Below are 12,678 nucleotides of genomic sequence, written 5' to 3'. Positions count from 1 at the left end.
GCAAAAAGGAATGACTCGGGTAACTCAGTGACCTAGTTATGCTAATATATCACCACCTGCGGCGTCTGAAGACCTCATTTAGTTTAAAAGTAGTAGGAATGAAGGTCACGTCCTCCATTAAGACCCAACAGCCTCACACCCCTCTTTATAGGGCAGGCTCATAATCTTCAATGTTTTGACACTCAGGCACACCAGGGCAAGGCATCTCCACTCCTCTAACAAGGTGAAATAAGGAACCAACCACTCTTTGAGTGGTTGGTTCCTTATTTCACCTTGTTAGAGGAGTGGAGATGCCTTGCTCTGGTGTGCTTGACTCAAGTTCATCCATTTGTCTTTTGAAAGTATTCTTCGTCAAGGCAGCTGCCAAAACACAGTTTTTCTTGTGCCATTTCTTAAATTGATAAAGGTAGCTTCTATAGACAGAAAGCTCATGGGATGTGTCTCGAGTAGAAAAGGAGATAAGGCAATGCAGCACACTTCCTTCCTGGAGTCAAATCACTGTGTGTTTTGAAATAATGAGAGGACAGCAGTCAAATTAAGGCCCACAAAGCTCTCTTCCCCTTCCCATCCTAAGATAGCTTCTAAAACCAAAGGATTTTTAGTTGTATGGAGACGTAAGAGACCCCAGGCTGAGAAAGAAACCACAAAGACAAGTTTCAAACAATTCCTTTTTACAATATATACAAAATCCAAGAGGCAGAGGGTGGCCTCACACAACGTACGTACAGACAGGAACAGAAAGAGAGCTGGAGACTTGCATTGTTGGGACAGATAGACCGCACTGGTGGCGGCTGCTCCTCGCTTGGCTAGGAAGGGCAAGCAAGACCCCCCCTCTCCGTTGCTACTAGAAGTGACTACCCTGCAAGAAAGGGGAAGGACATTCCCATGAAGACGGGCAGAGTTCCAACTGGGAGCTTCATGAGGGACACTGGAAATGGGTTTGGGGAGAAACTGACCATCCTCATGATGCCAGGATTGCCCTTCCTCCACAGTCAAGTCTCAGAGCCCACAGTGGCGGGGCATTTGGCCACCCCTCAACCGCTGCCTCAGGCCAACATTACAGCTGTCGTACATTAGTAGAACGTGCAGCTCTAGAAGATTTTTATGGATTGGCAGCCAGTTAATTGCCAGGACTACTTTCTTCATTTCTTTTCCGCAAGACCAAGAGCTCTCCCACTTCACTCTCGCCGCCCCGGCATCCACCTGTTCACGGCCTGCTAGGAAAGGACCATCTTGCAACTGTAGAGAATGAAGAACTGCATGCTTGAAGTCCACCCAGCCCCATCGGCGTGCTCTCTTCATGTGGAAACAAGAGGTTTTGTTCAAAGGGAGGAGGGGTTTGGGAAGACAGGAAGCCGAGCAAGGCAAGGCGATTCGGCGGCGGAGGAAACCCATCCTAGCAGCAGCAGCAGGGCCAGCCTGCAGAAAGGCCCAGCTGGATGCAGAACTGAGTGTATCTTTTGTGCTGTACAGCAAAGTAGTGTCTGCTGTTTGCAACACACAAGTCCTGCCAGCAGGGAGAGATGTTAGAAAAAAACAGCCAATGGAAGAGGGCCTTTCAGGGCACGTGAGGAAGCCACAGTCCCAGAGGCAAAGTGCTACAAAAGGTTTCCGCATTGTTCTCCACAGGGGAGCACGTGGTTGGCTTCTGCTCATCACAAGGTACACATCTTTACCCCATGTCCCGCACTGCCCGTTTCTCAAGCCAGTAGGAAGTGGGAGAATTCATCTTTATTTCCTATTGTTGCTGCTGGAGACTGCCTACCTGCTTGTGCTGAGGAAATGCTCATCACTAGTAAAAAAAAAACACAATCTGGATGATCTTCGCCCAAACCTGGAGTATCTATCTCAGCTGTAGCTCAGGAGCAGAAGAGTCGTGGACAAGAGTCCAGGGCTGAGGTGCCTTCCCTTCACAGCGTTCCAAGGCACCTGTGGTGCCACACCGCACGGCTTGCCGCCACAGCGTCCCTGCTCCAGAGTTCTGGAAGTCAGCCAGTTAACCCCAAGTCAGGTGAATAAATACGTCTGCAAGTTCCAGCTCCACAACTCAAAAACAGAGGGGGTTCAGCTTGGGTTCAACAGGGGAGGGGGCAGAGTCTGCCTCACATTACGGCAGGATCATCAAGCAGAACAATCAACACCATTCAACTGATGTCTAATGCAATTCCCATTGTGTCCTCATGTGAGCCAGTCACATGGCTTGGTATAGCCTAGGTTATCCCGATCACATTGTGTCCTGTTGGGAAAAGAGAAATACAAGACAGTGCTAGCAGTCTGAGTGTCGGCCACAGGGGGGAGACAGAGCAAAAGACATCAGGACTTGGAAGAGTTCAATCAGTAATCTTTTCCTCCCCAAATGGAGAAGCAGGTGGACTTGGAAGGCTGCCCATAGCAGATACCTCTAATAAAGAAGAGATGAAATCTGCAGTCCATGCATGAAATTTTCATAGCTATTACACAGCTTGCATATTTTCAATATACAGGCAGTCTCTGAGTTACAAACATCTGACTTACAAATGACTCCTAGTTAAGAATGGGTCTGGAAAGTAGGATGCGGAGCAATGGCTTCAAACTACAAGAAAGGAGATTCCATCTGAACATTAGGAAGAACTTCCTGACTGTGAGAGCTGTTCAGCAGTGGAACTCTCTGCCCCGGAGTGTGGTGGAGGCTCCTTCTTTGGAGGCTTTGAAACAGAGGCTGGGTGGCCATCTGTCGGGGGTGCTTTGAATGCAATTTTCCTGCTTCTTGGCAGAAAGGGGTTGGACTGGATGGCCCCTGAGGTCTCTTCCAACTCTAGGATTCTATGATTCTAGGGGTGGGACAACAAGAAGTGAGAGAAATCTACCCTTCAGAAGGAAAATTCACTCCTGAAAGAGTTATTGTGGGGAAAAGGTCTTTCCATTAAAGCTTTCTCTCCAATTCTTGCTTCCACAACATACCATTTTCCCCCCAAAATCCAGTTATCACAGGGACAGAAAGTGAGATGAAAACTTCTGAACAGAGACACAGACAGCAAAACAAACACCATAGGGCAGTGGTTCTCAACCTGTGGGTTCCCAGGTGTTTTGGCCTACAACTCCCAGAAATCCCAGCCAGTTTACCAGCTGTTAGGAGTTTTGGGAGCTGAAGGCCAAAACATCTGGGGACCCACAGGTTGAGAACCATTGCCATAGGGGCATAAAACCTTCCCTATGCTGTATAAAGCTAATATTGATTTATTATGCTTAAAATGTACGTGTTCCGAGTTATATAAATTCAACTTAAGAACAAACCTACAGACCCTATCTTGTTTTCAACTTGGGAACTGCCTGCAGTCTTAACTGGAGATTGATACAGCTCTGAGAAGCAATAAGGCATCTGCAAAGAGGACTTGGGTGAAACCCTAAGAGCACTGCTAGAATTATCATAGGGTTTCCATAGCTTTTCTCTGAAATAGAGCCTACAATACCTAGCATTTGTTGGTGGTCTCACCTTAAAATACTAACTAACCAGGGACAACACTACCAACCTTCCAAGAATAGACAGGATCTGGTGCCCTTAGGGTTCTTAGGTGAAGATAAAAGTTTCCCCTGACATTAAGTCTAGTCGTGTCCAACTCGAGGGTGGTGCTCATCTCTGTTTCTAAGTTTAAGAGTCAGGGTTGTCCGTAGACACCTCCAAGGTCATGTCCCCGGTATGACTGCATGGAGCGCCATTACATTCCTGCCAAGGCGTTACCTATTGATGTACTCAGATTTGCATGTTTTCAAACTGCTAGGTTGGCAGAAGCTGGGGCTAACAGCGAGAGCTCACCTCGCTCCCCAGATTTGAACCACCAACCTTTCAGTCAGCAAGTTCAGCAGCTTAGCAATGTAACTCACTGTGCCACCGGGGGTGGTGGGGCGCTTAACTTAAGGTACTTATCTAGTTACAACCCAGAGGTATATACTAAAGTGGACTATTTCAGACATTAGAAAGAGACCCATTCTGGCGGAAATACTATATGGCAATGCCCCCCTTCATCCCAACCCACTCCTCTCCCCACATCAATGGCACAGAGGACATCCTTACCACTTTCACCTCCGGGGCGGGGGATATAGAGAAGGAGCAGAGCCTTGCTGACTGGCAACAATGGCGGTAGATGAGAGACCTGCAGGGAAGCAGAATTATGGTGCACAATGGAACAAGAGGCCATGGGTAAAGAAGATGCCCAAGTGACCAGCATAGTATCAGGCAGGCTCCAACTTATAGTGGAGACATTTCACAGTGCATCACAGACAAATACCTGTGAAAGCGTCAACGGCAGAGGCAAAGGCTATTGAGTTTTGGCATGGGCTCAGACACCATCACCCAACAAATCTGGGACCAGGGATTTTGCTTCCCTCCTCCACTAAGGAATGCTGCCACATTTCTGGTCTGCTCCTACCTGTTGCATAGGGCAGGTTGTACTGGGCAGTCGGTAGCAGCGAGTAGCCCAGGTGGTGGTGGTGGTGATGCGTGGACATCAGACGCTGTGAAGGAGAGGAGCGGGGCCGGTCAACGCTGCTTCTCTCAGCACTGCTGGCTACCCCTACACCACTGCAGCCCGCACTGCTTCCTCCCACCCCGCAGCCACTGCGCTCTTGAGAGGCCTTTTCGCCTATCTGTAAAATAACCAGACAGACAGGCACACCGAAGTGTGAATTTGCACCGGCGGTGTGTGTGGAAGTTGGCTGCTTAGCAAGGTGTGCCAAAGCCAACTCTTGTGTAACTTCTCTCCAGGTTGGCAAGAGCCTTTTTTCCACCTTCTTTTTACACATAACATTCTCCCTCTTCCCTCCCAGTAAGAAACTCTAATGACAAAGCGCCAGCTTAGAAAGGACAATCTTTACAGCTGATAGGTTGGCGTAAGTTCCATCTTGTCTCCTGTGCTATGCTAATAATATAATATAATATATTGTATGGGTAAAGGAAAAGGTTGTCCCCTGACATTAAGTCCAGCGTGTCCGACTCTGGGGGTTGGTGCTCATCTCCATTTCTAAGCAGAAGAGCCAGCGCTGTCCATAGACACCTCCAAGGTCATGTAGCCAGCATGACTGCATGGAGCGGTATTACCTTCCCGCCGGAGCGGTACCTATTGATCTACTCACATTTGCATGTTTTCAAACTGCTAGGTTGGCAGAAGCTGGGGCTGACAGCGGGAGCTCATGCCGCCCCCCGGATTCAAACCTGCGACCTTCGGTCAACAAGTTTGGCAGCTCAGTGCTTTAACCCACTGCGCCACCGGGGGCTCCTAATATAATATATTGTATATACATATAATATTTATAATAATATAATACAATATAATAGTACTAATAATAAAGTGATATAATTCTATATTTTATATTACATGTAATATTACTAATAATATTACAATGTAATGGTATAGTACAATATAGTAATATATGATACTGATATTCTACTATCCTAATAATATAATATGTTGTATGTATATATATCTTGTAAGCCACTCTGAGTCCTCTTTGGGGTGAGAAGGGCGGCATATAAATGTAAATAAATCAAACAATACCGAATATACATCTCCCTTCTCTTCCAAGCTCACCACTCACCGTTGGGGATTTGCTCTTGTAGTGGCTGGCGTGCTGCTGCAAGATGTCCAGGGCCTTGGATTCGGAACTAGACTTGCAGCCAATGCTAGGGCTGGCTCGGGATTTCTCGCTCTCCTCATTCCCTGAGGATTTGCTGCCGTAGGGGGAGAAGGAGTAGCTGGAGGGCAGGTAAGAGCCTGTGGAGGAGACGCCAGTCAGGGCCTTCCTACTTGTTCCAGCGGAAGAGCAGGCTACTCAAAGAGACGGTCATTTCTCAAATCCTCAAAAATGGAAGGACTGTCCAGAGGCTTGGTGGCGGAGCAAGTGTACAACAGAGTTGCGCATACACACACATTCCTTAAGAGCGGGAAAATCTTTTTACAAAACCTTAGATATTATTGGTTGTTTAATAGATCTGCTAAAGGCTCAGAAACCCAAAGGACTCTGGGGAGAATGGCCAATGTTTAGGGGAAGATATGGATGTCTCACACATTTGTTGCCTACTAACATTTCCAATCTTAGCACTACCAACATTCAGAGTTTGGGAAAGTTACTTCTTAAAGTTTAACTCTCGTCTTTTGATATTATGTGATCTTATTTATGGCACTGAATATTTGCCTCTTATATGTATGTGAACCACCCTGAGTCCCTCTGGGGGGAAGAGGGCGGGGCAGAAATAAAGTATTATTGTTATTACTTTACTGACACAAAAACACAGTATGTCACAGCAAACGAGATACATATGCTTAATTTTGTATCACAAAATCACAAGTCGAACACTTCCCAAGTGTCTAGGACTGTGTGATGTATATTATTATTATTATTTGAAACACAACAAGATGAGTCCACAGCAGACACTCTGCCGGCTGTTGAATTGGATCACACGTCGGACACTTCCCAAGTGTCTAGGACTGTGTGATGTATTGGTGAATAATGCATACAGATCCCACTAAGGAGGCCTTCTGCAGCTGGCAGATGGTAATTTTGTCAGCGCCGATTGTGTTTAAGTGCAGGCCAAGGTCTTTAGGCACTGCACCCAGTGTGCCGATCACCACTGGGACCACATTGACTGGTTTGTGCCAGAGTCTTTGCAGTTCGATCTTTAAATCCTCATATCGTGTCAGCTTTTCCAGTTGTTTCTCTGCAATCCTGCTTTCACCTGGGATTGCGACATCGGCGATCCATACTTTGTTTTTTAACACGATTGTGAGGTCAGGAGTGTTGTGCTCCAGAACTCTTGTCTATCTGAATTCAGAAGTCCCAGAGGAGTTTGGCATGTTCATTCTCGGTAACTTATTCCGGCTTGTGATCCCACCAGTTCTTTGTGGCAGGCAGATGGTGTTTGTGGCACAAGTTCCAATGAATCATCTGAGCAACGGTGTTATGCCTCTGCTTGTAGTCTTTCTGCGAAACCTTCTTGTAGCAGCTGAGGATGTGATCTATTGTTTCATCTGCTTCCTTGAAGAGTCTACATTTGGGATCTATATCTGGATTGGGTGCCACCTTGTCGTTGGCAGGGGGCTTAACTACTTCAATGATGTTGAGAGCTGTCCTGGTGGTAGTGTAAACTACCAGCAGGTTCAACCAAGCCAGAGTGGTCTCAACTGAGAAGTAGAACTAAGTGTGCCCAACCCATTTAAATATGGTGAAACAAACTCTAAAGAAGTCTATACTGGCTCAGTCGTCGCCCAGGATAATAAGGACCGCGGTGAGTGCTTCTCCTGGGCACCCGTCGACAAGTGGGCTACAGGAACCAAGACCCACACAACCAGGGTGTGGGCCTGTAGGGCAACTGGAAGCAAAACAACTACAGAAGCAGCAGAAATTTTCAATGCCACAGAATCGAACTGTCATGAACTGTTATTATTATTATTATTATTATTATTATTATTATTATTATTATTATTATTGGATACACGACAAGATTAGTACACAGAAAACAACACCACTATGCTGGCTTTTGTATTTGATCACACGTCGGACACTTCCCAAGTGTCTAGGACTGTTTGATGTATCATGAAAACGAACACGTCAAACTACTCTGGGACTTCCAAATTCTGTTTTGAAGGACAATACTCCTGACCTCACGATCACGGGGGGGAAAAAAGCATCCATGTTGCAATCCCAGGTGGCAGCAGAATTGATGAGAAGCAACTGGAAAAGCTTACACAATATGAGGATTTAAAGATAGAACTGCAAAGACTCTGGCACAAGCCAGTAAAGGTGGTCCTAGTGGTGATCAGTTCATTGGGTGCAGTGCCTAAAGACCTCGGCCTGCACTTAAAAACAATTGGTGACAAAATTACCACCTGTCAGCTGCAAAAGGCCACAAAAGGATCAGCTATTATTATTATTATTCCCAGAACTCAAAGACAAAACAGTTAGTTACTTTTTGGAGTAATTACAGAATCCTGGCCATGCTTCTGGGAGCTGTAACTTTTCTGGGCTGAAGTCCAAACACTTACATGTGCTATAAAGGGGATCTCAACTTCCTCCATCTTGATGTTGCTGATAGTCACTACACTCAATTTGAGAGGCCTATCTGGGATTCCAGCCACAATAATCACAATTTCCATGTTGCTCCAAGAAAAAATTAAAACAACTTTTTTTAAAAAAAAACAATCACTTTCCCCTAAGAAGAAAAGGAAGGCTGCACCCCTGTATACTCAGAATGTACTCCAAGCCCCCATACCTGGGTAGTTCTGCATCATGACTGTGGGCATGCCACGGTAACTGGGGTGGTTGGGGTCGTAGGACTGGCTGTAGGAGTAGCCGTGCATGTAAGGGATGTAGGACTGATGCTGGGTGAGGGGTGACGAGACGGGCACATGCGTGCTCGGCCTGGGCTCCTTCCCCACCAAACGGGACTCTTCGCTGGAGGGCACTTTGCAGTCAGAGCTCGTACTCTCCTTCCCATCTTCCTTCACGAGAGAATCTTTGCTGCGGCTCCTTTCCTCCTTTACCTTCCGGTCCCGCTCCTCCTTCCACCGCTCATCTTCTGTTTTGATGTCGGAGTATTTAGCAGGGTAAACATAGGTCCACATTCGGGGCTCAGCCTCCTGTAAGCAATATACATATAGACAAGGTGGCTGTTTAAAAATGGCTAATTGTTGACATTTTGGGGAGACCTGGGAATAGCAGTTCTGATTCTTATTTTTTTAAAACAGAACCTTGGTGAGTGTAATTAAATGAAGGAAAAAAATCAGCAATGCACAGACAACATCCATCGGGGCTTCATTGCACAAACTGCCCAATTTCTACACTCTACACATACATGCACACACACACTTGTGCCCTTTATGCTTTTCCCATTTACCTGTCTATACCAAAGTACTGGGTCCACTTCTGCCTGCCGGCCACAGTCCAAACCAGCCTTTGATTCTGGCGTTTCTTTGCTTAGGTGGCTTTCACTTAGCTTTCCTTTGAGGCCTTCTGCAGCCTGTGCTTGGAGCTTGGAAGAATCCTCCAATTTAGGAATGATAACAGACTTGGCCACCTCACCCCCCTGCTCCTTGCCTTTGCCAAGTCCAGATTTGACCAGATCGGTCAGACTGGGGGCTTTAGTCAGAGTAGGAGGGAGAGAGGGCTTCTGCTTCCATTCCTCCTTGAGGGCCACTTCTCGCTCCTTCAGCCCCAGCTCCACTTTCTTGTCCATCCCACGCTGCTGCTGCTGCTGTTGTTGCTGCTGCTCCAGGGTCTGGCGCTGCTTTTGTTGGTCTTCATACTGTTGCCGGTAGGTTGGGTTGGTGCTGAGCAGGTGGGCATGATACCCTTGCTCACTATACCCGTAAGGAGGCACGTAGGCATACTGGTTGTAGTAAAGAGACTGCATGTACATATTGGACCTCGGCTGGATGACTGAAGGCTGCTGGCTGGAGGGCCCAAGCTCTGGCTTCTTCTCCTCGCAAGCCTCGTTCTTGACCTTCACCTCTGGGCTTGGAGGCTCCTCGTCTTTCTTCAGTTTTAGGGCCTGGCCATCAATGGTGCTTTGGCTGCTGGGATTTATGGGGCCTGGGCTTGACTGGGCATAACCTGGCGAGTAGTATGCCTCAAAGCCTTGATAATAAGGGGACTCTTTGTTTTGAGGCTGAGAGGGGAAGAGGGCTTTCTTGGCCCCCTCCTTAGCCAGCTGCTCGGGGTCCTTTGCTTTCATGCTCTCTACCTTACCCTCTCCATCCTCCCCTGCGTCTGAGATGTCAGAATAGGCAGGGCTGTTTGTTTTCACAGAACTAGCTTCCGCGCCATTTTGGGTGACGACATGAAGCGGGGTCAAAGGCTGTGTGGGGGCTGCATTGTCTAGTCGGCTGGCACCTCCAATGGACGGGCTTGGGGCGTTGTCAGTAAAACTGTAGATTTTATCGGCCTCTGCTTTGATGCTGGCGAGGCGGCTCTGGTGGGGGTCAGAACCACCATTCAAAAGACTCTCCCCTTTAGCCCCAAGGTCACCGGGGTCCCCTCGGAAGGGGCTTTTGCCTTCCTCGGCACGACACACTTTCCCAGGAGTCAAAGGGTTATCCATGTCCTTGGACTCCTTCTTCTTCTTGTCCTTCTTCTTCTTGTCTTTGACAGGAGTGAGGGTGGGACTGACTGTGAAAGGCTCTCCCATCACAGTCGGCTTGGGCTGGATGGGCTTCAACTGGGGGCTGTTGGGCATGGCCTGAACAACCGTGGTGGTGAGACCGGTGGAGGAGACAGGGCTGGTAGCGGTGAACGTGGCTGTCTGGAAGGTGTAGATTTGAGGCGGGATAGCTGGGGCGATGGGTCGAGCAGACTTAATGCTCTTGGAAGATACCTTCTCAGGTTTGATGCTGACAGGCTTTTTGGATTTCTCTTTGTCACTGCCCCTCTTCTCCACAGAGTCAAAGCCATCATTGCTGGTCTCATCAGCTATCAAAGGGCCATCCTCAGAGCCATCGTTCGACAGAGCACCAGAGTCAGGGTCCCCCTCGCCACTCAGCTTCTTCTTGCAAGTTTTGGGGTTGAACTTGCCCGATGGCGAGGGACTGTGGGGCTCTATCAGCCGCACTTTGGGGGTGGTTGACCGGGCTGGAGACAGAGAACCCTTCTGGCTCCCAGAAGCACCATTGCAGCTGCCTAGATCCGCTGCAAGAGAGGAGTCCTCACCATATTCACTATCTCCATCAGCCTCAGGCTTGCTGTCATCATCCGTGTGTGCATGAGCCTGGTGATACTTGAGTCCATTAATGTGCTTATATTTTTTGCTACAGTTAGGGTGAGGGCAGTCAATGAGTATGGGAGAGGGACAGTTTCTATCCAAAATGGCAGGTTCCACCTTGACTGTCGTCGTAGTGACTGCCGCAGCCGCTGCCGCAGCCACCAAGGGTGCAGCAGCGGAACCCATGGAGTTGGTGCGGACACGCTTGCTTCCCTTGGAGTCTTCAGAACTGGAATTCACTTCCATGTCAGAGAGGGGCTTGCTTTTCCGCTTGCTCACGGAGGAAGGGCTGGCCTTGACATCCTCAGAAGGGCCACTGGGTGGAAGACGGTGCTCGGAAGAGTTCTGGCTGCCTCGGCGTCCCTTGCTGTTGGCCCCGGCCCTCGTCTTGCTACTGTTGCTGGTGCCTTTGCTCTCCGTGGCTGCTGTGCTTTCATTCATGGGGGGGTTGCTGTTGGGACGCATGCGCTTGCCTCTCCCTCGACCATTTCGCATCTCCAGGTCACTGGTGGGGGAATCACAGAACCTAGGAGGTAACAAAGCAGGACTTACAAGACAGCCGTCATGCCATTCTTTCTCTGCAATTAGAATCATAGAATCACAGAACTGGAGGAGACCTCATGGGCCATTCAGTCCAACCCCATTCCGCCCAGAAGCAGGATTATTGCATTCAAAGCACCCCTGACAGATGGCCATCCAGCCTCTGTTTCAAAGCCTCCAAAGAAGGAGCTTCCACCACACTCCGGGGCAGAGAGTTCCACTGCTGAACAGCTCTCAGAGTCAGGAAGTTCTTCCTAATGTTCAGGTGGAATCTCCTTTCTTTCCTGTAGTTTAAAGCCATTGTTCTGGATCCTAGTCTCCAGGGCAGCAGGAAACAAGCCTCCTCCCTCCTCCCTATGACTTCCCCTCACATATTTATCCATGGACCTCATCATGTCTCCTCTCAGCCTTCTCATTGCAGGCTAAACATGCCCAGCTCTTTAAGCTGCTCCTCATAGGGCTTGTTCTCCAGGCCCTTGATCATTTTAGTCGCCCTCCTCTGGACATATTCCAGACTGTCAACATCTCCCCTTAAATTGTGGTGCCCAGAAATGGACACAGTGTGATTCCAGGTGTTCTGACCAAGGCAGAATAGAGCGTGGGGAGCATGACTTCCCTGGGTCTAGACACTATACTCCTGTTTATGCAGGCCAAAATCCCATTAGCTGCCGCATTAAGCCCTCTCCTTAATGATGGCACAGAGTGGCTGAAAGAATCCTAGAGCCTCTGATATAAGTCTCCTGCATTTGCCCAAAGGCTACTACGGATGGCACCAGTCAGGCCTGCCCAAGTAAGCAAGCTGATAGAGGCATGGTGGAGGTTTTCCAAATCTGGAATAGAAAGACTGCATAGCCCGTAAAACTTGACTGGGGAACCTAGTTAGAATTTAGGCTTCTAGACAGTCAAATTGGGAAGCAGCATTGGTCAGAGACAGCTTCAGATGTGAATCAGATCCACTTTCCTGCCTAAGAAAGCATCCTCCTCCCCTAAAGTGCCTGGTCTAGGGGATGCTGAGAGCTGTCATTTTTGTGCATGCGCTGTATCGTCACTTAAATTTTTTGGTTTTTAAGTCCTTTCCATTGTTTTTTGGGAGGGGTTTATGAGTGATTGTCACTCATTGGACTGTTAGGGGTGTAGTGTCCAAATTTGGTGTCAATTTGCCCAGTGGTTTTTGAGTTCTGTTAATCCCACAAACAAACATTACATTTTTATTTATATAGACTAGCCGTCCCCTGCCACGCATTGCTCTGGCCCAGTCTGGTGATCTGGAAAATGGTGCTGGTGCTGGTTTCTAATATATGTGATTTTTTAATGCTTGTGGGTAAATAGTATTTGTTGCTGTTTCTTTGTCAGTGTTGATGTGGAGATTGTCTGGTTTGTCTACTCTGGAACATGCAACATATCATTGTCCT

At 48.1% G+C, this 12,678-nt stretch overlaps 1 protein-coding gene across 3 annotated transcripts in view; it reads right to left on the bottom strand.

Moving 5' to 3' along the window:
* Positions 1-654: 654 nt before the first annotated feature.
* The window catches only part of ZNF609 (zinc finger protein 609), an 83,812-nt gene continuing 71,788 nt past the window's right edge, over positions 655-12,678 (bottom strand). For 2 of the 3 annotated variants that reach the window (XM_060755595.2, XM_060755594.2), the window contains exons 5-10: positions 8,867-11,252; positions 8,243-8,609; positions 5,572-5,747; positions 4,407-4,623; positions 4,052-4,130; positions 655-2,236 (exon numbers count right to left, since the gene is read on the bottom strand). In XM_060755595.2, coding sequence (XP_060611578.2) covers positions 4,057-4,130; positions 4,407-4,623; positions 5,572-5,747; positions 8,243-8,609; positions 8,867-11,252 — 3,220 coding nt within the window. In that variant the 3' untranslated portion in view covers positions 655-2,236; positions 4,052-4,056. The remainder of the gene's footprint in view (positions 2,237-4,051; positions 4,131-4,406; positions 4,624-5,571; positions 5,748-8,242; positions 8,610-8,866; positions 11,253-12,678) is intronic. The other variant, XM_060755596.2, reaches the window with a different exon arrangement.

This window comes from Anolis sagrei, chromosome 9, assembly GCF_037176765.1.
Source record: "Anolis sagrei isolate rAnoSag1 chromosome 9, rAnoSag1.mat, whole genome shotgun sequence".
Classification (NCBI taxonomy): domain Eukaryota; kingdom Metazoa; phylum Chordata; class Lepidosauria; order Squamata; family Dactyloidae; genus Anolis; species Anolis sagrei.
Note: the sequence above shows the minus strand (reverse complement) of the source record. Positions and strands in the feature narration are given on the sequence as shown.